Source organism: Hypanus sabinus, chromosome 6 (assembly GCF_030144855.1).
Source record: "Hypanus sabinus isolate sHypSab1 chromosome 6, sHypSab1.hap1, whole genome shotgun sequence".
In the NCBI taxonomy this organism is placed as follows: Eukaryota; Metazoa; Chordata; class Chondrichthyes; order Myliobatiformes; family Dasyatidae; genus Hypanus; species Hypanus sabinus.
This window is the reverse complement of record NC_082711.1, coordinates 15,367,139-15,395,092: the sequence shown is the minus strand read 5'-3', so window position 1 is coordinate 15,395,092 and position 27,954 is coordinate 15,367,139. Positions and strand designations below refer to the sequence as shown.

Sequence of the window (27,954 nt, the reverse complement as noted above, 5' to 3'; positions counted from 1 at the left end):
CAATAGCACCCAATGAACAGTAGCAGATACAAAATGTAGTTTAAAACAAGAAACAAAAGAAAACTAACAATCTTACTGGATGTATATATTCAAATATTTATTGAGATCTGAGAGAAGTATACTTATAGACTATATAAAAGCATATTCACCCATGCCTGCATAGATATTTCATGCTATATATTTAAAATGCACCTGACACACAGAGTTCAAGAAAACGTAGGTGCTGTGTATAGCATAGTACTTATGATGTACAGCTGTTTATCTAAAAGTCTGAACTATTGCTCCGAAGGGTCAAGTTCTAGCCCCAGTTTGATCTAATTTAAATTCAAGGCTAAATAAAAATTGAATTTGTTAGAGAACTGGTATCAGCAATGGTGACAATGAAGCTAGTGGATTGCTGCAAAAGAAAATACAACTACTTTCCTCTGGGGAAAGATCTGCATGGTATTTGGTTGACTCTTAATTACCTTCTGATCAAGCTGCGCAGTCATGACAGGCAAGGAAACCAGTAGATGGTAAAGGAGGTGCACCAAGACATTAAGAAAAATTAGGATTCAACAATAGATGCTGCCCATTCTAAATAAAACCATTTGTCAGCTTTTGGATATTTTCTTGTTGCTAATAATTGTTCACTGCATTTCTGCAGCTATGGAAAATGAGTATTAAAACTCATTTGATAAGGTCCCACATAGGAGATTGGTGGATAAAATCAAAGCTCATGGCATTGGGGGGAAGACATTGACATGGATAGAAAACTGGTTGGCAGATAGAAAGCAAAGGGTAGTGGTGAATGGGTGTTTCTTGGAATGGCAGGTGGTGACTAGTGGGGTGCCACAGGGCTCGGTATTGGGACCACAGCTGTTTACGATTTACGTCAACGATTTAGATGAAGGCATTGAGAATAACATCAGCAAGTTTGCCGATGATACTAAGCTGGGAGGCATTGTGACGTGATGAGGATGTTAGGAGAATTCAGGGTGACTTGGATAGGCTGGGTGAGTGGGCAGATACTTGGCAGATGATGTTTAATGTGAATAAGTGTGAGGTTATCCACTTTGGGAGTAAGAACAGGAAGGCAGATTATTATCTGAATGGTGTAGAGTTAGGAAAGGGAGAAATACAAAGAGATCTAGGAGTCCTTGTTCATCAGTCACTGAAGGTGAATGAGCAAGTGCAGCAGGCAGTGAAGAAGGCTAATGAAATGTTGGCCTTTATTACAAAGGGAATTGAGTAAAAGAGCAAGGAAATCCTCTTGCATTTGTACAGGGCCCTGGTGAGATCACAGCTGGAGTATTGTGTTTAGTTTTGGTCTCCAGGGTTAAGGAAGGACATCCTGGCTGTAGAGGAAGTGCAGCGTAGATTCACAAGGTTAATTCCTGGGATGTCAGGACTGTCTTATGCAGAGAGGTTAGAGAGACTGGGCTTGTACACGCTGGAATTAAGGAGATTGAGAGGGGATCTGATTGCAACATATAAGATTATTAAGGGATTGGACAAGATAGAGGCAGGAAATATGTTCCAGATGCTGGGAGCGTCCAGTACCAGAGGGCATGGTTTGAGAATAAGGGGTAGGTCATTTAGGACAGAGTGAAGGAAAAACTTCTTCTCCCAGAGAGTTGTGGAGGTGTGGAATGCACTGCCTCGGAAGGCAGTGGAGGCCAATTCTCTGGATGCTTTCAAGAAGGAGCTAGATAGGTATCTTCTGGATAGGGGAATCAAGGGAAATGGGGACAAGGCAAGAACCGGGTATTGATAGTAGATGATCAGCCATGATCTCAGAATGGCAGTGCAGGCTCGAAAGGCTGAATGGTCTACTTCTGCACCTATTGTCTATTGTTTATAAAACTAATGATATCAACTGAACAGTCTAGGAAGGACAAAAACCATATAGCATTGAAGAAGGATTCTTTCTGAAAGGTACAAAATTATTTCATTTTCTGTGTCTGTAATCTGATTTTCCTGAGGTTACTAAGCTTTATGCACCATTGTGACTGAGTTCAAGAAAGCTTGCAAACTAGAGTGATTTTGTCACTTAGCATATCAGGCATAGTCACAGTTGATCAATCAATAGCTGGGATATTTGTTTAATTGAGAGTCAGCACTCACAGCATTAAATTTGGGTACCCAGGATTTCTGTCGCCAGAAACTTTTAGACCATAAGACATAAGAACAGATTCAGGCCATTTGGCCCATTGTTTTCTCCACCATTCCATCCCCCTCAACCCCATTCTCCTGCCTTCTCCCTGTAACCTTTGACCTCCCCTGACTAACCAAGAACCTATCAATCTCTGGTTTAAATATAGCCAATGACTTGACCTGACAGCTGTTTGTGGCAATGAATTCCAGATTCACCACCTTCTGGCTAAAGAAATTCCTCCTCATTTCTATTTTAAAAGGGTGTCCCTCTATTCTGAGGCTGCGGCCTCTGATCCTAGACTCACCCACTATAGGAAACATCCTTGCTACATCCACTCTATCTAGGCCTTTAAATATTTGATAGATTCCAATGATATCTCCCCACCTTATTCTTCTAAACTCCAGCAAGTACAGGCCCAGAGCCATCAAATGCACTTCATACATTAACCTTTTCATTCACTGAATCATTTTCGTGAACCTCCTCTAGACCCTCTCCAATATCTTTTCTTAGATAAGGGGCCCAAAACTGCTAACAGTACTCAGAGCGCATTCTGACCAATGTCTTATAAAGCCTCAGCTCAAACATTCTTGCTCTAATATTCTAGTCCTCTCAAAATGAATGCTAGCATCACATTTGTCATCCTTATGACCAAGTCACCCTGTAAGTTAACTTTAGGGAGTCCTGCACAAGGACTCCCAAATTCCTTTGCACCTCTGATCTTTGAATTTTCTCTGTTTAGAAAACAATTTATGCCTTTATACCAAAGTGCATGACCATACACTTCTCTGCATTATATTCCATCTGCCACTTTGCCCATTCTCCCAGTCTGGCCAAGAATTCCTGCAAACTCCCTGCTTCTTCAATACCAGATATCCCTCCAGAAACTTCACCTTTGAGTCTTTCTCTATCAAAGTGGTTAGCCTCATATCTTTTTCTACATTTCATTCCATCTGCCATCTTTTGCCCATTCTGTTAACCTGTCTATTTCCCCTTGAAGGCTCCTTGCATACTTCTCATATTTCTGCATTGCCCTATAGTCTTGTATCATCTTAGAAATTGGATATATTACACTTGGTCCTCTGTTTCCAAATCATTGATATAAATCAATCCCTGCTCTGATCCTTGTAGCACCCTATTGATCATATCATCTTGAGTTGAAAATGACTGACTTGTTTCAACTCTGTTTTACTTTTGTAATTTAATCCTCAGGCCACGTGAGTATATTACTGCCAGTGTCATGTACTCTGTTTAATAATATCATGTGACATATTGAGGATCTTCTGTAAAGTCATAATACACCACATACGTTGGTTCCCCTTTATCTATTCTGCTAATTACCACTCAAAACTCCCCACAGATTTATCAAACATGATTTCCCATTATATCTGACCAGTCCTCTTGTTATTTTTTCCTATGATCCTCTTCCCTATTCTTGCAGTCTGTCCATCAAATCCAATTGAAAGAGGGAAAATGGGATGAAACAAAAGTTAACTCAGGATCAGGAGACAAGGCTTCTTCAGTATGCAAGTAGTCATGATCTGGAACTCTCTGCCCCAGGAGTGGTGTAAACAGTCAATCCAAACAATCAAGAGAAAATCAAATAGGCATGTGAGGAAGAGCAGTTTGCTGGACTATGGGGAAAATAGGCATGAATAAAATGCTGGGATCAGTCTACTAGGTGTCAATGTAGACCCACTGGGCTGATTGATCTCCTTCTGTGCCATAAGAATTTAATGATTCAATGGTTCATAAGACTTTAAATTATTGGAGCAGAATTAGGCCATTCGGCCAATTGAGTCTGTGTTATCATTTCATCATGCTTACTTATTATCCCTTTTATCTCCATTCTCCTGCTTTCTCCAGTAACCTTCTCTAATGGTTCAATAGGGGTCATGTGAGAAAAACCAGAGTGGGAAAGAATAAAGTGAGGAGAGTGGAGGACACGTATCAAATATGTGTGCAACATCATCCTGAATGATGTTGTTGTTTCAGAGATGGATGTTTGGCAAAACCTCTGGAAGATGTCCTTTGATTTGCTGCAAGATATTATGCTTCAGAAGGTGTTTGGGGTGGTTAGTTCACAAGCGCCCTGTACACAATGGCATGTTAAAGTATCTTTGGATGGTGAAGATTCAATTCAATAATATTTGTAGAATAGGAAAATTGACTTCTCAGCATTGTGTCTCCACATCATTCCTATACCATAGTCATTTCCACATCAGAACACACACAGTTTTGCTGCTTGCTGAGTTCACTTTGCTCTGGTGCAGTGGCGACAATGATCCCCAGATCCTTGTAACAGCCAGTCTTCTTGACTATCTTCATTAGAATATTCTTCAGGTGTCTTCTAAATCTCTCATTCACAAAAGCATAGAGAAGTGGATTGAAGCAGCAGTGGGTGAAAGCAATGGACTCTGTCACTTGCAACGCATAATCCAGCCTTTTGCTCATCTCACAGCCGCCAATCACACCCAGATCCTCCAGGGAATGCAAGAAAAGGACAATGTTGTAAGGGAACCACAAAACAAAGAAAACAGCAACTAACATTATGACCAGTTTTAAGGCTTTGTCCTTGCCAAAGGATCTGGATTTGAGGAGGACAGATGCAATCCGGGTATAAAAGAAAATCATGGCAAAAAATGGAATGATAAATGCAATGATGTTGATCTGGAGTTGGATTGTAGTCTTCCAGAACACTAGTTGATCACTACCATAGTTACTGAGGCAGGTGTATCTATCACCAACTTTCCTGGACTGGCTGAAGATGAATTCAGGGATTGTAACCAACATCGCTAGGGTCCAGACAGCGGCACTGATGATGATGCTTTTGAAGATTGTCCTATAGTTCTTCATAGAGACTGTGTGGACAATTTGCAGATACATGTCCATACTCATGCAAGCAATGAAGAAGATACCACTGTAGAAATTAATGGTGTAGACTGCACTTATTATTTTACACATGGCATTTCCAAAGATCCACTCTGAGATCACATAAGTGGCCCAAAAGGGAAGGGATACAACAAATAAAAGGTCAGAAATGGCCAAATTCAGTAGGTAGATGTCAGTCATCGTTTTCAATTTAAGATACCTGACAATCATGAGGACGAGGAAGCTATTGCCTAACATTCCAAAAACAAACACTGTAATGTACAGCACAGGGAGGAAAATCTTCCCAAATGCTTTGACTTCTTCCTTTCCACAGAAAAGGTAGGGAGTGATGTCAATATCGCTGTAGTTATAATCCTCATTGTAGTAGATTGTGTTGGGGGAAGGGTCCACCAAACTAATCGAACTCATCTTCATGAAAGTAACAGAAGAAACTTGGTTCCTCACTGAAAGAAAAAAGTAACAAAATTGTTAGGGATATTTCAACAGAAAATTCAATGATTCACTCTTGAGCAAACATATATGAGTTATAAAAAATTATTTTCTTCTTAGAATCAGAAGGAATCAAAATAATGCTTTAGTTTTGTCATATGCAATAAACCCTCCCTGATAAGATACAAAAGACAAAAGTTTTCACTCAAGTCTGCGCTGAATTAAATATAGCTGAAAAGTCCCATATTGTATTTATCTAACACTATTCTTGATCTCAGGATTCATAGCATATTAAAACCAATGAAGTACTTTAGGAATGTACGTAGTCAATTTAGTAGCGTATTGTATGCCCGTGTCAATTTACACACAGCACACTCTGCCAAATAACAAAGTGATAAACACAATATAGTCTGTTTAATGATTAAAAACAAAATAGTACAGCACAGGACAGACACTTTGGTATACAATGTCTGTGCTGAACACTAATGGTGAATTAAACTAAATATCTAATGTCTGTACATGATCCATATCCCTCCATTCATATTCATGTGTCTATCTAAAAACCTCCTAAATGCAACAATCATAACTGCTTCACCATTATCCCTAGCACCTAACACTCTGTGTAACAAAAACTGTCCTCACTCATCTTTAAACTTTCCCCCTCTCACCTAGAATGCATATTGTCCAGCATTTAGCATTTTTACTCTGTGGATAAAGATTCTGACTGTCTACCCTCTCAATGCCTCTCATAATTTTATAAGCTTCTATCAGGCTTCCTCTCAGTCTCTGAAACTCCAAAGAAAACAATCCAGGTTTGTCTAACCTCTCCTTATAGTTCATATCCTCTAATCCAAATAACCCGATAAACCTCTTCTGTACCCTATCCAAAACCTTAATATATCTTTCATGTAATTTGGCAGTCAGAATTACACATATACTCGATACAGCCTAACCAGATTTTATATAGCTGCAAAATGTTGTTGATTGATGGAACAAAGACTGAATAATTCCCTTCTTTTTACTCTTTTCAGAGAGGATAAATGAGGCTTAGTTTTATTTTTTGCTTTTATTGACTGCCTACACTTGCCTTGGGAAAGCAACTAACATAATTGAAGACCACTCCCACTCTGCTCATACTTTCCTGTGCCCCACTGATGCTTGAAAGCATGCACCTCCAGGCTTTTGGACAGCTTCTACCCTGCTGTTGTAAGACTCGTGAAAAGATTTATTGTATGATAAAGGTGAACTTGTGTTTTCTCAATCCACCTGATTGTGGCCCTTGCACCTTATTTGTTTACCAGCAAAGAACTTTCTTTGTAATGATAAGTATGACACTATATTCTGCATCTTGTTTTTCCTTTTCTACTAGAGTACTGTGCAAAACTCTTCAGCACCTACTATATAGATGTATAGCTCAGGTGCCTAAGACTTTTGCACAGTACTGGAACTTCTGTCCTGATGTGATGGAATAATATGTCTGGATATCAAGCAAAAAATATTTTTCACTGGATCTTGGTAGATTTGACAGTAATAAACCGTTATCAATTACCAAGCAGGATCTCCAACAGCACAGTACCATATGGAAGGATTAGATTAGAATTTGGTTTAAGTTTCTGGATTGTTTTTGAAATTACAATCTTCTGACTCAGCAAGAAGGTTCTTTGCAGAATTAAAGTTGGGAGGAAAGATTAGGTTTAGTGCCTGTGGCTTAAAGAGAAACAAGAGATTCATGTAAATAGGCTACTGTGGGTTTATAGTGGAAGTCAGTGGATAGTTTGTCCCCTGAGATGGAGATAGAGAGATCCAAAACAGGAGAACTGTCAGAAGATGCAGATGACCCCATATAATGGCCATTGAATTCGCAGGAATTTGCGTTTAGTGAATTACACAGAACATAAAACATAAAATAAGCATTACAACACAATAATGTTGTGCCAACCTTATTCAAAGTACATTTTGTTATTATCAAAGTATATATAAATTATACAACCTTGTGATTTGTTTGCTTACAGGCAGCCACAAAGCAAGAAACCCAAAAGAACCCAATGTTAAAAAAAATCCCCAATGCACACAGAGAAAGCGAAAAAAAAACACAGATCATGTCATCAATAGAAGTGAGTAACAACAACAGCATTCTGACCAAATTGAGTCCTTAGATCCAAATCCCCGGAACAGCTTGGGCTAGGCCCAAAGCCTCAGTATTCAGTTCATCTTATTAGCAGAGCAAATCACCACAAGGTTTGCAGACAGAAAGCACAGCAACTGGGGGCAATCTCACAGCCTTAGTGTCAGAGAGAGAGGAACCCCAGTCTAGTTGGGCCAGCACTTAAATTGTCCAAACAGCAGATCGTACCTCACACTAGGACCTGGGTCCTGCCACGGCTAACTGCTCCAGGCCTAGACCGCTGCTGAAGAAACCATTCTTGACCTCTCCAAATTGGCTTGGTTCCCAGAGCTATATAACCTACCCTAACATCAATCACTATCCAAAACTTTGAGGTGCAGAATAAAATCACTCTCACAGAATATACTGTATGCGGAAAAATGTATATAAACTCAAAGTTTATTTCTCTTTTCAACTTGTATTTCTTGATGCATACATAGATGACATATCTTTGCATTAGAGAAAATGGTGACACTTTCGCCTGTTTGGAAAAGAGACTGTTCTACTTCACTCCTTTTCACTCAGACAGCACAGCCTCAGGATAGACAGATGTCCCTTTAGAACAGAGAAGAGGAAGAATGTCTTTAGCCAGAGGGTAGTGAATCTGTGGAAGTCATTGCCATAGGTGGCTGTGAAAGCCAAGTCACTAGGTATATTTAAAGTAGAGGTTGGTTAGTGAGGCATCAAAGGTTATAGGAAGAAGGCAGCTGAATGAGATTGGGAGTGTTAATAAATCAACCGTGATGGAATGGCAGAACAGACTCAGTGGGCCAAATGGCTTACTTTGCTCCTGTGCCAATGCTCTTATGATCCTCCTGGTTTCAGTGAAAGGATTCTCTGTGGTCTGAGTCTCAGTCTTCCAAACCACAGGGGAAATGGCACCAAAAGACCTAGTTCTCTTTCCCCAATGTAGCCTGCGTAGTGAAGGTACTCCAACAAGGACATCCGGGTTCCAAAGCCTGTGACAATGAAGGAATAGCCAATATACTTCCAAGTCAGGATGTGTTATGAGTTGGAAATATTGGTGTTCTTATATCTATATCCTGAACTCAGTCAACCCAATTGCCACTACGGTGTTGTGTTCTCTCTCATGCTTCTGTTCTCTATCAATTGTTTTCTTTCTTTCCTTCCCTTTAGAAACACAAATGCTTTTATTTGTAACCATGTCTCAGGAAATAACATCCAGCTGCTATTTTAAGGTCCCTGAGCAGCTGGCTGGTAGGATTCTTTTATTGTATATGTTTTTGACTTACAGTATTATAATAAATATGTAAAGGGAAAGAATAAAAATGCACTCAATTGCCAGAAGTATAAAGGAAATCAGTGAGGAAATGTCTTTGTGATAAAGTGCATTCAGCTTCGGTGCTCATATTTCCCATTTGCAAAAGGCTATTTATTTTGTTAAACTGATGTGTCATTTGCACTCACACTTGTTTTCATAGTATTTAAATGTATGAAAGTCTTTCAGAATAGGCAGTCATGTTTTTATCCTCCAAGTAGTTTCAATCATTGATTAGAGCAAAATTGTGCTGTACAAAGTATTATCAGAGATACTTTCAGTATAAAGGATAAAGTCCTGTTTGCTCTATTAGATAAGCTTAATCAACATCATAGCAGAATAGTGAAGAGCAAAAGAGCCCAGTCCAGTACTTGGCCTTCATTCAAGTTCACTAGAACAGATAACCCGGTCATTGCCTCTGGTGTTCATGCCAAACTGAATTGTTCTGTTTCCTACACATCATGCTGACTGTGGAATAACTGTTTGTTAGAATATTTAAAATAATTCCCCTGCTCTGCCTCAGAACCCCAATGCATTGTGATATTTAAGGGTTCATTAATCTACATCCCTGCTGTCAGTGGTTCGAGAACCTGTCTTGCTCCTCTATTCCACTGAATATCACCAATCCAAAGAATTTTCAGGCTCAATTTTCCTACCAAGATGTAGCAAGAGCACAAAATAAAACAAAAAAAGCAAATAAGTAAATGGATGAATGACTGAATGAATGAATGAATGAATGAATGAATGAACAAATGATTACTATTGAGAACATAAGATGAAGAATCCTTGAAAATGATTTTATAAGTTATCAGAACAGTTCAGTGATGAGGCGAGTGAAGTTGAGGAAAGTTAACCCTTCTGGTTCAAGAACCTGATGGTTGAGGGGTAATAATTGTACCTAAGCCTAGTGGTGTGGGTCCAGAGGCTCCTGTACCTTCTTCCTGATGGCAGCAGCAAGAAGGGCACAAGTCCTGAATGGTAAGGATCCTTAATGGTGGATGCAGCTTTCAGCTGACCGTGCTCCATGTAGACGTACTCAATGGTGGAGAGGGTTTTACTTGGAATGGACTGGGCTATCCCACTACTTTTTGTAAGCTTTTCCATTCAAAGACATTGGTGCTTTCATACCAGGCTGTGATGCATCTAGTTAATATACTCTCCACTGCACATCAATAGATGTTTGTAAAAGTTTTAGCCTCTAAGGAAGTAGAGGCATTACCTTGCTTTCTTCATAATACAACTTACGTGCTGAATCCAGGACAGAACCTCTGAAATGTTAACACCAAAGAATTTAAATTTGCAGGCCCTCTCCACCTCTAACCTCCCAATGAGGACCAGCTCGTGGACATTCAGTTTCTCCTCCTGAAGTCAATAATAAGTTCCTTGGACTTGCTGACATTGAGTGGGAGGTTGTTGTGGCACCACTCAGCCAGATTTTCAGGCTCCCTCCTATATGCAGATTCATCACCATCTTTGATTTGTCCAATGACAGAGGTGTTGTCAGGAAACTTAAATACAGCATTGGAGCTATGCTTAGCCTCTCAGTCATAAGTATAAAGCAAGTAGAGTAGGGAACTAAGCACACAATCTTGTGGTTCACCTGTGCTGATGGTGATTGTGGAGGAGATGTTGTTGCTGATCCAAACTGACTGGGGTCTGCAAGTGAGGAAATCGAGGATTCAGTTGCACAAGGAGGTTTTGAGGCCCAGATATTGAACATTACATAATTGGTTTTATATTCTAGTCCTCTCAAAATGAATGCTAACATCACATTTGCCTTCCTCACCACAGACTCAACATGCAAAGTAACCTTTAGGGAATCCTGCACAAGAAATTCCCAAGTCCCTTTGCACCTCAGATTTTTTGAATTTTCTCTCCATAGAACCATAGAACATTACAGCACAGAAACAGGCCTTCTGGCCCTTCTTGGCTGTGCCAAACCATTTTTCTGCCTAGTCCCACTGACCTGCACCTGGACCATATCCCTCCATACACCTCTCGTCCATGTACCTGTCCAAGTTTTTCTTAAATGTTAAAAGTGAGCCCGCATTTACCACTTTATCTGGTAGCTCATTCCACACTCCTACCACTCTCTGTGTGAAGAAGCCCCCCCACAATGTTCCCTTTAAACTTTCCCCCCTTTACCCTTAACCCACGTCCTCTGGTTTTTTCTCCCCCAGCCTCAGTGGAAAAAGCCTGCTTACAGTCACTATCTATACCCATCATAATTTTATATACCTCTATCAAGTCTCCCCTCATTCTTCTACACCCCAGGGAATAAAGTCCTAACCTATTCAACCTTTCTCTGTAACTCAGTTTCTCAAGTCCCGGCAACATCCTTGTAAACCTTCTCTGCACTCTTTCAACCTTATTAATATCCTTTCTATAATTCGGTGACCAAAACTGCACACAATACTCCAAATTCGGCCTCACCAATGCCTTATACAACCTCACCATAACATTCCAACTCTTATACTCAATAGTTTGATTTATAAAGGCTAATGGACCAAAAGCTCTCTTTACTACCCTATCTATCTGTGATGCCACTTTTAGGGAATTTTGTATCTGTATTCCTAGATCCCTCTGTTCCACAGCACTCTTCAGTGCCCTACCATTTACTTTGTATGTTCTATCTTGGTTTTTCCTTCCAAAGTGCAATACCTCACACTTGTCTGTATTAAACTCCATCTGCCATTTTTCAGCCCATTTTTCCAGCTGGTCCAGATCCTACTGCAAGCTTTTTTTTTCGTTTTAAAATCTTTTTATCAATTATTATTGAGGATTGACAAAAAAAGATACATTAAGTATGTCATTATGTGCAATAAGGAATTAAATTAGCAAATAACTGATTAACAAAGCTAAGCAATATATCAATAATAATAAAAAAATAAAGTGTTAAGAATATTTTTTGAAAGAAAAAGGGGAAAAAAGAACCCCTACTAACTAAAAAAAAACAAAAAAAACCCAACCCATTGGGAGCACAATCCCGGAGCTATACATCATACAAGCTTCCATAAAAAAAAACAATCCGCCAGCTCAAATCCACTTGAAGAAAAATCGGAAGGAAACCATATTAATTAACTCAGATCAGATGATAGTAGCGAGTGAATTAACCCCACCTTTTCTCAAAATCGAATCGAGGATCAAAAGTTCAACTTCTAATTTTCTCCAAACTAAGTCATAACATCACTTGGGAAAACCATTGTATCAAATTAGGAGCAGAGGTATCTTTCCATTTCAACAAAATAGCCCTTCTGGCCAATAATGTAATGAATGCAATTACATGTTGGTCTGAAGAAGAAATACCGTGAATATATTGAGGGATTATACCAAATAAAACTGTCAATTTATTAGGTTGTAAATTAATTTTTAAAGCTTTAGAAATTGTAGAGAAAATAGACTTCCAAAAATGTTTCAATACAGAACACGACCAAAACATATGTGTCAATGTGGCTGTCTTAGTTTTACATCTGTCACACTGACTATCAACATTAGGAAACATTTTAGACAGTCTCTCCTTTGTCAAATAGTAACAACGTACAATTTGAAATTGAATTAAAGAGTGATTGGCACAAATCAAAGAAGAATTGACCAACTACAAAATCCACAACCAATCTTCTGCTATCAAAGTCATGTTAAGCTCTCTCTCCCAATCTTCCTTAATCTTAAGTGAAGGGTAATCATATTGCTGTAACAATAAATTATAAATTTTCCCAATTAAACCCTTCACTAAAGGATTCATTTTTAAAATAATTTCTAATAGGTCAGAATCTTGTATATATGGAAAATTACTTTGGTATTTTTGTAAGAAGTGTCTGACCTGAAGATATTGCAGAAAATGTGAATATGAGAGAGATTATTTAATTACTAATTTCTCAAAAGACATCAGTTGGCCATCTTGGAACAAATCCGTGAAGGAATGAACCCTTTTATTCCTCCAAAAAAGAAAAGTAGGATCACTTAATGAAGGTTTAAATAAATAATTTTGATAAATTAAACTAAAAAGTTTAAATTTTTTAAGATTAAAAAAATTACAAAACTGGAACCAAATTTGTAATGACTGCTTAATCACAGGATATAAATTTAAATTAGTAAATTTGGCCAGTTGTACAGGCAGAGAAGCTCCTATTAATGAGGTTAAATGAAACTGTTTCACAGCATTCAATTCCAAATCAATTCCAAGATGGCCGTTCATCTCTATCAGCCCAATATAACCAAAAACACATATAACATATATTAACAGCCTAATAATACATTCTTAAATTAGGCAAAGCAAGACCTCCATGTTTTTTAAATTTTTGTAAATGATATTTAGCAATTTTTGGTCTTTTATTATTCCAAACATAAGATGAAATAATGGAGTCAACCCGATCGAAGAACTTCTTAGTTTAAAAAATAGGGATATTTTGAAATACATATAAAAATTTTGGTAAAATCATCATTTTAACTGTGTGAATTCGACCAACTAACAAAAGTGCAAGTGGATTCCATCTACAAAATAATTGCTTCATAAAATCCACTAAAGGAACCAAATTAGCTTTATAAAGATCTTTATGATTTTTAGTGATAATGATTCCTAAATATTTAAATGAGTCCATAACTCTAAAAGGAATATCATCATATATAGAAGCAGAATCATTTGGGGGTAATAATTCACTTTTATGAAGGTTTAGTTTATATCCCAAAATCTTTCCAAAATCATTTAATAATTTCAATAAGCTAGGAATGGATTCTTAGGATTCGAAATATAAACTAAAAGATTGTCAGCATAAAGAGAGATCTTATGAACAGTCCCATTTATAAATATTCCATGAATATCTTTAGTCTCACGAAGTGCAATAGCCAAGGGTTCCAGCACCAAATTAAATAACAACGGACTTAATGGACATCCTTGTCTTGTACCCTGTGAAAGCCGAGAAAAAGGAGATCTACAATTGTTAGTAATAACAGTAGCAAAAGGGCTTTTATATATCATTCTAATCCACTTATTAAAATTAATACCAAAGCCGAATTTCTCTAAAACATTAAATAAGTATTTCCATTCAACTCTATCAGATGCCTTTTCAGCATCAAGAGAAACGACACATTGGGGAGCCTTAGAGAAGGATGAATATATAACATTTAACAATTTCTGAACATTAGAAAGTAATAATGGCCCGTTACAAAACCTGTTTGATCTTGAGAAATAATTTTAGCTAAAATATTTTCTAGCCAATTAGCCATTATTTTTGAGAGAATTTTAACATCCACATTTAATGATGAAATAGGTCTATATGAAGCACAGTCAGTAGAATCTTTATCTTTATTAAGAATTAAAGAAATAGAAGCTTCATAAAATGTAGGAGGTAACTCTCCTATCAAAAAAGAATCTTCAAGCGTTTCCAACATATATGAATAGAGCAATTTTTCAAATTTTTTATAAAATCCTACAGAATAACCATCCAGTCTGGTATAACCATACCAGATTGCATTGAAAAAATAGCTTTCTGAATTTCGCTTTCAGTAATAGGAGCATCAAGAGTTTGTTGATCTTCAGCAGAAATTTGAGGAAAATCAATCTTTTGTAAAAAGGCATTCATTTTAGAAGAATCAACTGGAAACTGAGATTTATAAAGTTCAATATAAAAATAATGAAAATTTTTATTAATATATTCATAGTTGCATGCTAAATGACCATCTCCCTTATGAATTTTTAAAATTTGTCTTTTAGCTCTAGCTGCTTTTAATTGAGATGCTAATAGCTTATTATTTTTATCTCCAAACACATAAAATTGACTTTTCAATTTAACTAAGTTTCTTTCAATAGGATAAGTTAATAATAAATGATATTGTGATTGAATTTCAACTCTTTTGTTTAAATAAATCAATGTTAGGAGAGACTGCATAAATATTATCCAAGTCTTTAATTTATTTGGAAATTTTATCTAACTCTGTTTTTGTCTGTTTCTTAAGCTTAGCTGAATAGGAAATTATCTGACCACGCAAATCTGCTTTAAATGTATTCCATATAATCAATTTTGATACATCTCCCTTATTGTTAAAAAGAAAGAAATCTTTCATCTGAGTCTCAATAAATCTGACAAAATCCGGACTTTGTAACAAATTTTCTGGAATATGCCAAGGCAAATTTGCAATAGCAACATCATTCAATTCAAAAACTAAACTTAAAGGCACATGATCTGAAAGAACTATAGCATCATATTCACACTTCTGGACTTTGGACAAAAATCGGGGATCAACTATAAAGTAGTCGATTCTCAAATTTTTTTGTGAATGTGTGAAAAAAAAGAATAATCTCTATCAGGATATAAATGTCTCCAAACTTCAACCAGGCCAAAATCAATTAGAAAAGAGTTAATAAATGATGCAGAACAGCTCGGAAGCCACTGATTAGTTGAACTCTTGTTAATCAAAGGGTTTAAACAACAATTAAAATCACCACCCATTAACAACATATATTCATTTAAGTCCAGCAATGCAGCAAATACATTTTTAATAAAAGGACCATCTACATTAGGTCTATATAGGTTAACCAGAACAATTTTTCTATTACAAATTGTTCCTTTAACAATTAAAAATCTGCCATTAATATCTGATACAATATCTTCTTGGATAAATAAAATACTGTGGCGACCCACTTCCCAGCGCACTTGAACTGGCTCACAAAGCAGCGCGCACCGGCATAGAGGATGGTCCCAAAAAGGGCGCCAAGTCTGCTTCACCAGCAAGGGGAAAAGCCCACACGCGGGACAGGACTGTGAATACGTGCCCCCTACAGCATTCCCACCCGGGGAGGGCAGGATCAGGAAGGCTTTAAAGTGAGACCATGAAGTTTAAATAAATCTCTTTTTTGCAACTGCAGCTCACCAACTCCATGTCGTTATTTCAGCGCTGCGTGTAGCACACCGCTACAATTGGTGACCCTGACGGCCCAAACAATATTTGGACCGGAGATGAACGACGCCACATCTGTTCATGCAGTTTCATTAAAACTGCCAAGCTTCTGGACACTGTGACCTCACCAATGGTTCCAGCAAGCAGAAGCCCAATTCCACATTCAGCAGATAACCTCAGATGCCACACATTACTACTACGTGGTGAGCTCGCTCGACCAGGAGACAGCCGCCCAGGTTGAGGAATTCATACAATCGCCCCCAGTGGACGGCAAATACACAGAATTGAAAGCCTTGTTCATAAGGACTTTCGGACTCTCACGGCATGAGTGAGCTGCCCGCTTACTGCACCTGGATGGTTTGGGGGACAGGCCACCATCAGCTTTGATGAACGAGATGCTGTCCCTGGCCGGAGGTCACAAGCCCTGCCTCATGTTTGAGCAGGCATTCCTGGAGCAGCTGCCCAAGGACATATGCCTGCTGCTGTCTGACGTGGATTTCAGCGACCCCCGGAAGGTGACAGCCCGGGCAGACGTGCTGTGGAAAGCTAAGAAGGAGAGTGGGGTGTCCATCGCACAGATAACCAGACCAGGCCCAGCCGCAGAGCCCGCTAACCCCAGAGGCAGGGGTGAGGAGGCCAACGAACATTGGTGCTTCTACCACCAGCGGTGGGGCGCAGAAGCCCGCCACTGTAGCCCGCCCTGCAAGTTCCCAGGAAACGGCAGGGCCAGCCGCCGCTGATGGCTATGGTGGCTGGCCATTGGGATAGCCTCCTGTATGTCTGGGACAAGTGGTCGGGACACCGCTTTTTGGTTGACACTGGAGCCGAGATCAGCGTCTTACCTCCAACGAGTTATGACACCCACAACAGAGCTCCGGGTCCCACCCTGAGGGCCGCGAATGGCAGCACAGTAAGGACCTACGGCACCCGTACGGTGTAGCTACAGTTCGGCTCCAGCTGGTTCACGTGGGACTTCACACTGGCCACCGTAGCCCAACTGCTCCTGGGAGCGGATTTTTTGCGGGCTCACAGCCTACTGGTCGACCTGCCAAGGAAGAGACTGGTACACGCCGAGACCTTTCAGACGTTCTCCCTGGGTGCAGCCCAGTTGCCGGCCCCTCACCTCGGCTCCATCACCCTGTCCAACAATGACTTCACCAGAGTGCTGGCGGATTTCCCATCGGTTCTGGCACCGCAGTTCATGGCAGCCATGCCCAGACACGGCGTACAGCACCACATCCCGACTCAAGGACCACCCCTCCATGCCCGTGCTCGAAGGCTTCCCCCGGACAAGCTCTGACTGGTGAAGGAGGAGCTCCAGAGGATGGAGGAATTGGGGATCATCCAGCGGTCCGACAGCCCATGGGCCTCGTCCCTGCACATGGTGCCCAAAGCAACAGGGGGCTGGAGACCATGCGGTGACTACCGCAGGCTGAACGAGGCTACAACACTGGACCACTACCCTGTGCCGCATATTCAGGACTTTGCAGCAAACCTGCACGGCGCATGGATCTCCTCCAAGGTAGACCTCGTCCAGGGATACTATCAAATCCCGATACATCCGGATGACGTCCCCAAAACGGCACTCATCACCCCGTTCGGCCTTTTTGAGTTCCTTCGCATGCTGTTCGGCCTAAAGAATGCCGCACAGACGTTCCAGCGGTTAATGGACGTGGTGGGACGCGACCTGGACTTTGCTTTCACCTATTTGGACGACATCCTCATAGCCAGCAGCAGTCGTCAGGAGCATCTGTCCCACCTCCGTCAACTCTACTCCCAACTGAGTGAATACAGCCTGACAATCAACCCAGCCAAATGCCAGTTCGGGCTCTACACCATTGACTTCCTGGGCCACAGGATTACTAAAGACGGGGCAACCCCTCTGTCCACTAAGGTAGACACGGTCCACCATTTCCCCCGACCCAACACAATCAAAGGCCTTCAGGAATCCGTGGGTATGGTGAATTTCTACCACCGCTTCCTCCCTTCAGCTGCCCGAATCATGCAATCATCCCTGTTCGCCCTGATGTTGGGTAAGGGCAAGGACATTACCTGGGACGAGGAGTCCGCCGCCGCTTTTATTGAAACCAAAGAAGCCTTGGCAAATGCCGTGATGCTAGTGCACCCCAGAACAGATGTCCCTACTGCCCTCACAGTGTAGACATTCAACACGGCAGTCGGTGGGGTGCTGGAACAACTCATCGAGGGTCGCTGGCAACCCCTGGCGTTTTTCAGCAAACACCTAAGACCACCCAAGCTCAAATACAGTGCTTTCAACCGGGAGCTGTTGGCGCTATACCTGGCAATCCGGCATTTCAGGTACTTCTTGGAAGGTAGGCCCTTCACCGCGTTCACAGACCACAAATCTCTTACCTTTGCGTTCACGAAAGCATCCGACCCCTGGTCGTCCCGCCAGCAGCGACATCTGTCCTACATCTTCGAATACATGACGGATGTCCAGCATGTCTCAGGAAAGGACAATGTCATGGCGGACGCTCTCTCCCGCCCTAATGTCCAAGCCCTGTCCCGGGGGGTAGACAATGAAGCACTGGCAGAGGTGCAGCAGGCAGACGAGGAGATCCCTAGTTACAGCACCACAGTCTCCGGTTTGCAGCTCCAGGACCTCCCCGTAGGCCCAGGTGAGAGGACCCTACTCTGTGACATCACCACCAACCAACCCCGCCCCGTCGTCCCGGCAGCCTGGCAGCAGCACTTTTTCAACTCCATTCACAAATTAGCGCACCCCTCCATCAGGACAACCGTCCAGATGGTCTCCAATAGGTTTGTTTGGCACGGACTCCGCAAGCAGGTCAGTGAATGGGCCAATACGTGCATGCACTGCCAAACAGCCAAGGTGCTGCGGCACACCAAAGCCCTGCCACAGCAGTTCCACCCCACCCACCGGCGTTTCGACCACATTCATGTGGATATCGTGGGCCCCCTGCCAGTGTCGCGAGGAGTGCGGTACCTCCTGACTATCATAGACCGGTTCACAAGATGGCCAGAGGCGGTCCCACTCACCGACACCACCTCCGAATCTTGCGCCTGGGCACTGATTGCCACCTGGGTATCTCGCTTTGGTGTACCGGCCCACATTACCTCCGACAGAGGCGCCCAGTTCACCTCCAGCCTGTGGTCAGCTATGGCCAGCCTTTTGGGGGGACAGCTGCACCACACAACTGCCTACCACCCACAGTCGAACGGACTGGACCGTCACCTGAAGTCTGCTCTCATGGCCCACCTCAAAGGGCCTAACTGAGTGGACGAGCTTCCCTGGGTCCTGCTCGGAATCCACGCGGCGCCCAAAGAAGATCTGCACACCTCGTTGGCCGGGTTGATGTCCGGCACACCCCTGGTCGTCCCAGGAGAGTTCATACCAGCCCCAAGGGGGCAAGAGGAAGAACCTGCAGCAGTCCTGGGCAGACTACGCGAGAGGCTCGGTAACCTGGCCCCCATACCCACTTCACAGCATGGGCAGAACCTGACCTGCATACCCAAAGACCTGCAAAACTGTAAGTTCGTTTTTGTACAACGAGGCGGACATCGGACACCGCTACAGCGGCCCTACAAGGGGCCGTTTACGGTGGTCAGAAACAAGGGGTCCACATTCGTGCTGAACATTGGGGGGAAAGAGGAGGTTTTCACAGTGGACCGACTCAAACCGGCCCATGTGGACTTGGCACAGCTGGTCGAGATTCCGGCACCGCGGCGCAGAGGCAGACCTCCCAAACAGAGTCCGACCCAGACTGTGGACATTGGGGGGTGTATCGCCGGTTCTGGGTGTGGGTTATGTGGCGACCCACTTTCCTAGCACACTCGAACCGGCTCACAAATCGGCGCGCGCCGGCATAGAGGCCGGTCCCAAAAAGGGCACCAAGTCTGCTTCACCAGCAAGGGGAAAGGCCCGCGCGCAGGATGGGACTGTGAATACGTGCCCCCTATAGCATTCCCGCCCGGGAAGGATGGGATCAGGAAGGCTTTAAAGCGAGGCCGCGAAGTTTAAATAAATCTCTTTTTTGCAACTGCAGCTCACTGACTCCGTGTCGTTATTTCAGTGCTGTGTGTAGCACACCGCTACAATACTATATTTAATAAAAATAGATACTCCCTTTGTTTTATTTTGACATGTAGCATGAAATTGAAGGCCCTTCTACATTTTAAAAAATCTATTTTGATCGCCCGTTTTGATTTGCGTTTCTTGAACAAAAATTATATCGGGTTGGAATCGATTAATGACTTTAAAAGTCCTATTTTGCTTAATAGGATGATTCTAACCACGTACATTCCAACTTATAACATTTACCTGTTTAATTGGCATAAAAAAATTATTTTATTTAACACATCAATAGATGCATACCAGTGCAGGCTAATCAAAACTGGTGGTGATAAATACAACCATACACAAAATATGCATGCTCCGGAACTCCGTAATGGGAAAAAATACCAAAAAGAAAACTAAAATTAATTTTACAATTAATCCTGCAAATCAGAACTAACCCCAATCCTCCCACCACCCCAGAAAGCCTGAAGTTCGGCAAAAAAAAGCCAAAATGCCGCCCCATAGAGAAAAAAAGAGACTCCGCAAGCTGCCCATTTTATAATAGTGATTTTAAAAAGCTTCCTTTAATTCCTCCCCCCAGTTACAAAAAAAACAAGATACTGCCCTAAAATAGAAAAACCCTGCAAAGGGAAAAAATATTTTGCTAAATAAAAAAGCGTAACACTACAAAGCAACACATCACCATATCAAGTCATGTTAACTGGTTCTTCTGCCCACTTACAAGCCTTATTTCTAACTGATATATATGCAATTTAAATATCAATTTACTTTAATGCCTTCCATTACCTTACAGAGTATTATTGTACTGAAACAATGGACACTGGTAAGGCTAGGTAATCATTAAAACATGGAACAGATTCCCAGCTGAAATGGTTAATACAAGAGCACACAATTTTATGGTGATCAGAAGAAAGTATAGGAATCTCAGAGATGTTTTTTTTCCCCCTAGACTAGTAGGTACATGGAAAGTTCTACCATGGGTAGTCATAAACACAACAAGGACATTCAAAAAACTCTTAAGTAGGCTCATAGTGAAAGACAAATAGAATTCTCTACAGGACAGAAGCATTAAATTAGTTTAAGAAATAAATTGAAAGGTAAGTAGAACAATATAGGTCAAAACCAGCACTGTTCCATTTTTCTCTACAACATCTACCTCCCCATATCCAGCATAAAAATTCAGAGAAAAAATATTTATATTTAATCGTTAAAAAACACACTGGGGAATGCAAAACAATCTCCAAGGACACCAAAACTTGATGCACCATCAATAACTCTAGGAGACTGGAAGTGAATGATAGGCTTTTATCAACAGCAAAAGAGGGACCGTGACCATGTTGAGGACTGAGGGAGGAGCAGTGCCCCTAATCGCCTTTATACAGTGGTCTGTGGGAGAAGCCACAGGAGCAGTCAGCGGCGGTGGGGGGGGGGGGGGGGAGGCGTGTCCAGACAGGTATACATAGTTTACCACAAAACTATAAAATTAAACAAAGATAGAAATACCTATTTAATCTTTAGTGAAGAAAAATAAGCACCATTTTCCATTTAACTGACACGCCCAATGACAAACTTTTTTTAGAAAAAGCTAATTATCTATCGACTAAGCACTCCCAACTATATAAATATAAGGGAAAAAAACTTATGAACTTGGAAACTATCACTTAAATAATGAGAAAAAAGGATAATAAAACAAGTAATAAAACAGATAATCAAACAGTCTATCTGCTGTCTTAATTCACTCAGTAGACCAAACAGATTTCGAAAAGTCATTCATCATTCACATCGAAAGGTTCACGTCTTCTTTAAATGGTCGATCAGTCAAAGGACATCTTAAGCAAATCAATAATATTCAAAGCTTATCTTCTTTCTGAAAGAACGATTATTCAGCAGACCTAAAACCATTCAAACTTCAGCTACAACCGGAATAGAGTTAACATAGTCCAATGCCTCTTTGGGGTCCAGAAAAACACGTGGGGTCGAACCTTTGGGAAATAACTTTAATTGAGCTGGATATTGAAGTGATGGGAATAATCCCTTATCATGGCCTATCTTCATAGTTGGAACGAATTTAGACCGTAGAGCCATAACCTCCCGTGGAGAATCTTCATAAAAACAAAGCTCAGAACCTTTAAATTTAAAATCTTTTTGTTTCCTTGCATATTTTATGGCTCGGTCTTTAACTTTAAAATGAAGAAAGGAGACCAAAACTGACATTGGTCTATCTTGGAGAGATATCGCAGTAAAAATTCTAAATCCCCTTTCAATGTCGGGAGGTTGAGATAAAATATCCGAAAACAGAGATTGAAACAGGTTAGCAAAATAGTCTAATAAATCTCCAGTCTCAGATCCTTCCTTCAATCCAACAATTGGAATATTATTCTGACAAGATCTTGCTTCCAAATCAATAATCTTCTGTTGTGACTTCTCCAAATGCGCTGATATTTCTGCAATTTGCCGCTTCACCTCTTTAAGTTCAGAATTCAGAGAAATAATGTTTTCCTGCGCAAATTGAAAACTTTCTCATAACAATTTCACCTCAGAAGAGGTAGAATCAAGTTTTACCGTGTTGTTGTCTATCTTATTAAGACCCATCAGCAAATTTTCTAAATGTTTGACCCAAGCTGGTGTTTCCTCAGACTTTTTCCCCTTCCCATTGCTGGATTCAGGAAGCTACTTTCCACTTCTTAAAGATTGTGACATAGTAACAACTATTCCCCTCTAAGATCCGACAAATAAAAGTTAAAAATTCAAAGTTTAAACTGGGGAAAAGGAAGAATTAATTGCAGCCACACAGATCTGTATGTCACTCCATTAGACAAACTTTGAAAACCTTCCTCACTGTCCACTACACCTCCAATCTTCGTATCATCAGCAAATTTACTGATCCAATTTGCCACATTACCATCCAGATCATTGATATAGATGACAAATAACAATGGACCCAGCACTGATCCCTGTGGCACACCACTAGTCACAGGCCTCCACTCGGAGTAGCAATCCTCCACTACCACTCTCTGGCTTCTTCCATTGAGCCAATGTCTAATCCAATTTACTACTTCACCATGTATACCTAGCGACTGAATCTTCCTAACTAACCTCCCATGTGGGACCTTGTCAAAGGCCTTACTGAAGTCCATGTATACAACATCCACTGCCTTCCCTTCATCCACTTCCCTTGTAACCTCCTCGAAAAACTCTAATAGATTTGTTAAACATGATTCACCATGCACAAAGCCATGTTCACTCTCCCTAATAACTCCCTGTCTATCTAAGTACTTATAGCTCTAATCTGTTAGTACTCCTTCCAATAATTTACCTACTACCGACGTCAAACTTACCTGCCTATAATTTCCCGGATTACTTTTAGAGCCTTTTTTAAACAACGGAACTACATGAGCTATCCTTCAATCCTCTGGCACCTCACCCGTAGATACCGACATTTTAAATATATCTGTCAGGGCCCCTGTAATTTGCATTTAGAAAACAGTCTACACTTTTATTTCTTCTACCAAAGTGCATGACCATACACTTCCCGACACTGTATTCCATCTGCCACTTCTTTGCCCATTCTTCTAATCTAAGTCCTTCTGTGGCCTCTCTACTTCCTCAAAACTACCTGCATCTCCCCCTAGCTTCATATTTTCCATAATCTTTGCAATAAAGACATTAATTCTGTCATCCAAGTCATTGACATATAATGTAAAAAGAAGCGATCCTAACACAGTCCCCTGTGGAATATCACTAGTCACCAGCAGCCAACCAGAAATAGCTCCCTTTTTTTCCACTCTCTGCCTCCTGCTGATCTGCCACTGCTCTATCCATGCTAGTATCTTTCTTGTAGTACCATGGGCTCTTAACTTGTTAAGCAGCCTCTTTTGTGGCACCTTGTCAAAGGTCTTCTGAAAATCCAAGTACATAACATCAACCATTTCTCCTTTGTCTATACTGCTTGTTATTTCTTCAAAGAATTCAAACAGATCTGTCAGGCAAGATTTTCCCTTGAGGAAACCATGCTGAATATGACTTATTTTATCATGTGCCTCCAAGTACCCTGAAACCACATCCTTAATAATCTACTACAACATCTTCCCAATCACTGACTAACTGGCCTCCTTTCTTCAGCCTCTCTCCCTTCTTGAAAATTGGAGTGACATTTGTAATTTGCGAGTCTTCTGGAGCTAATCCAGAATCTAGTGATTCTTGAAAGATCATTATGAATGCCTCCACAATCTCTTCAGCCACCTCTTTTGGAACCCTGGGATGTAGTGCATCTGGTCCAAGTGACTTATCTACATTCAGACTTTTCAGTTTCCCAAGAACATACTTCACTCACTTCTGACCGCTAACACTCTTAGACTTCCAGCACACTGCTAGTGCCTTCCACAGTGAAGACTGATGCAAAATAACTATTCAGCTCATCTACCATTTTCTCTCCCCCCCCACACCCCCCACGCATTACTACCTCTCCAGCATTGTTTTCCCATGGTCCTATATCCACTCTTGCCTCTTTTTATACTTTATGTATCTGAAGAATATCACCCTGAAAGATGTGGAATTTAAATTCAGGTGAGTAGATAAATAAATCTTGTCACAGTAAACGTGAAACCCTTGGAATTCCAAAGGAAGCATTTGGTTTACTAATGTCCTTCAGGGAAGGAAATCTGCTGTCCTTACCCACTATGTGACTCCAGTTGCCTGTTAACTAAAGTTCAAAGACAATTATGGTTGATAAGTATCCACCTCCTGTGAATGAGTATAAATAAGTATTATGTGCAGCTGAAGCAGTGTGTGTGGCTGATCAAATTATGTAAACTACTTGACACCAGGATACAGCTGAAGTGAAATTTTGTTCCTCCAAAACCGCAAACTCTGTATGTGTCTTCTCTTTGATTTTGAGTTTCCAGGAAGCTGACTCAACTTTCAATAAATTTTCAAGAACAGGCATATGATCTGACCGTCACCACCCATCAACCTCCAAAATCAAGAACCAAAACAATTTTCATAGAATTATATAGGCTTACTTCATGGAAACAGCCCTTCTACTCAGCATGTCTATGTCAACAACTTTGCCCAGCTAACAAGTCTTACCTGCCCACATAATGAAGCGCCTCTTTATTTTGGTCTTATGGTCTATGGTCATCATACTACTTTTCCAATTATGTTCCTTTACAGTGAAACCCATATAAAGGGCTGGAGTTGTTCACAATTTCTATTAAAGCCAAACTGACTCCAGAATAACTCTTTATGACTTAGCTGTTCACTGCTAAATCTTTGAGCTGAACTCTCAAAGTTCAAAATAAATTTATGATCAAAGAACATACTGTATATGTCACCAAATACAAGCCTGAGATTCATTTTCTTTTGGGCATTCCCAAGAAATCCAGGAAACAGAATAGAATCACTGAAAGACCACACCCAACAGGATGGGCAAACAACCAGTGTGTAGATGACAACAAACCATGCAAATACAAAGAATAATAATAATAAATAAATAAGGAATAAGGATCAAGAGCATTAAAATGAAGAGTCCTTGAAAGTGATTCCATAGGTTGTGGGAACAGTTCAGTGACAGGGCAAGAGAAGTTGAGGAAAGTTATCATTCTGGTTCAAGAGCCTGATAGTGGATGGGTAATAACTGTTCCTGAACCTGGTGGTATGGGTCCTGAGGATCCTATACCTTCCTTCTGATAGCAGCAATGAGAAGAGAGCATGGCCTGAAAGGTGGAAGTTCTTGATGATGATGAGACTTTCCTGTGACAATGTTCCATGTAGATGTGCTCAGTGCTGAGGAGGGCTATACCCATGACGTACTGGGCCGTATCCACAACAAGATTTTCCATTGAGCAGCATTGGTGTTGCTATAACAGGCTTTGATGCATCCAGTCAATATACTGTCAAAGTTTTAGATGTCATGCTGAATCTTTGCAAACTTCTAAGGAAGCACAGGTACTGCCATGCTTTCTTCAAAAAGGCATTTACATGCTGATCTCTGAAACGGTAACATCTTTAATTCAGCCAACGACAGTGGTGTTATGGTATCGGAGCTGTGCTTAGCCTCACAGTAGTAAGTAAAAACGATTAGGGCAGGAGGCTAAGCACACAGACTAATGGTGCAGCTGTGTTAATGGAGATTGTGGAGGAGATGTTGTTGCCAATGCAACCTGACTAGAGTCTGCAAGTGAAGAAATGGAGGACCCAATTGCACAAGGAAGTATCGAGGCTAAGGTCTCAAAGCTTATTGATTAGTTTTGAGGGAATTATAGTATTGACTGCTGAGCTATAGTCCTGGTGTATACCTTTGCTGTCAAGATGATCCAGAGGTGAGTGAAGAGGCAATGAACTGGCATCTGCTGTGGACCTGTTATGCCAGTAGGCAAATAGGAATTGATCTAATTCACTTCTCAGGCAGTTGATAAGTTTTCCACACCAACCTTGCAAAGAAATTCATCACAGTGGATGTAAGAGAAACTGGATGATAGTGATTGAGGCAGGTTACCACATTCTTCTTAGGCATTGGTATGATTGAATCCTGCTTGAAGCAGGTGGGTACCTCAGACTGCTGAAGCGAGAAATTAAGTATTTCAGTGACTACATTTTACAGGGGACTCAAGAGACCACAAGTACTAGAACCTAGAGCAAGACACAAAACACTGGAAAAACTCAGCGACTTCTACCAAATGAAGGGTATCAATTTGAAATGTTGACCATCCATTTCATGGATGTTACCTGACCTGGTGAGTTCCTCCAGATTTTTGTGTGTTGCTCCACATCTTCATAAGAGCTCACATAATAATTGAGTTTGGTACTCAACTTGTGATCTAATTGTTGATGGGCTACTTCAAACCAGAATATGAATGTATCCAAATGAGCAGATAATGGTTACATCAATTGAAAATACAATAAAAAGCCTCTGAGAGTTGCAGGCAATGAGCTTATATCTTTGATTCATATCTGAAATCAACCTTCAAGAAGTGGTAGGCACTGCTGAATCAGGAGAAATGCTGAAACATTTGGTGTTGTAATCAAGTGAAAAGCCCACACTGTCATATTCAGTCTTGACTGTATAGATCACAGATGGCATAGGGCAAGTGTAGAAACAGTGCCATCTCTCGGGATGCCTGGCACGTCACTGCTTCATGAGGAGTTGTGGAAGTTGGTATGGGAACTTGCCCTGGTAGGATGACTGTAAGCAAAATACTACTCTGTTGTGAAGAGCATATTTAGCACTTCCACTATATCCCACAACCTCTGCAATCCACAAGCCTTCCTGCACCGATTCCTTGTCTCACCCTCTGCCCTCCCCCTCCAGCATCAAACAAGATCCTAGTTTATTCTGCACAACCACCCACCCAGTCTCCCCCATCCCCCTGTATGATATTGCATACCTCATTATGTTCCTGCATTTTATCATTTATCTGCACTGCTCCTTTTGGTAGCTTTTATACTTTATTCTGAATTGTTTTACTTTATTCTAGCTCAATGCACTATGTAATGATTTGATCTGTATAGACAGTATGCAAAACCAGCTTTTCATTGTATCTTGGTACATGTGACAGTAATAAACCAATTCCAATACCAATACACAACTAATAGTGAAGTTAGACCGCATCCCTTACCCCATCACACACAGCCCCAACTACCACTTGTTGTGGGTTACAACCTTTGCAATCACTGCCCACCATCTTCAGCCCACCCCCACCTTCTATGGCATTACAGTACCTGCCCTACCAAGCCTTACAATAATTACGGAGACGAATGAATTTGGGGCTCCTTCCAGCAAGAAACTGGTCTGGAGATCATTCAGAGCTTAAAGCCTGTTAGAAAGACTCTAGAGCCTCAGAGAATTAACTCACCATATTAATCATGTACTTGTACAAACCACAATCAACAACAATCAATAAAATCCAATCTCAGAACTGTCACACTCAGTGATAACTGAAATTCAGGCTAAGAGCTGTGTCCTACAGCACAAACCCTGATCTCACAAATTACCCAAAAGCTGTGTAATTATTAGATTATTAATGTAACTCAACTTAACAATACTTCATCTCTTTTACTTTACCTTCTAAGTTCAGCCTTGTTCTTTGCTATGTTGCTTTCTG

At 40.9% G+C, this 27,954-nt stretch overlaps 1 protein-coding gene across 1 annotated transcript; it reads right to left on the bottom strand.

Moving 5' to 3' along the window:
• Positions 1 to 62: 62 nt before the first annotated feature.
• On the bottom strand, positions 63 to 27,954 carry LOC132395326 (atypical chemokine receptor 2-like). Its single transcript, XM_059971759.1, has 2 exons — positions 27,915 to 27,954; positions 63 to 5,469 (listed from the first exon to the last, which is right to left on the bottom strand). The coding sequence occupies exon 2, from the start codon at positions 5,438 to 5,440 to the stop codon at positions 4,334 to 4,336; it is 1,107 nt and encodes a 368-aa protein (XP_059827742.1). The 5' UTR covers positions 5,441 to 5,469; positions 27,915 to 27,954; the 3' UTR covers positions 63 to 4,333.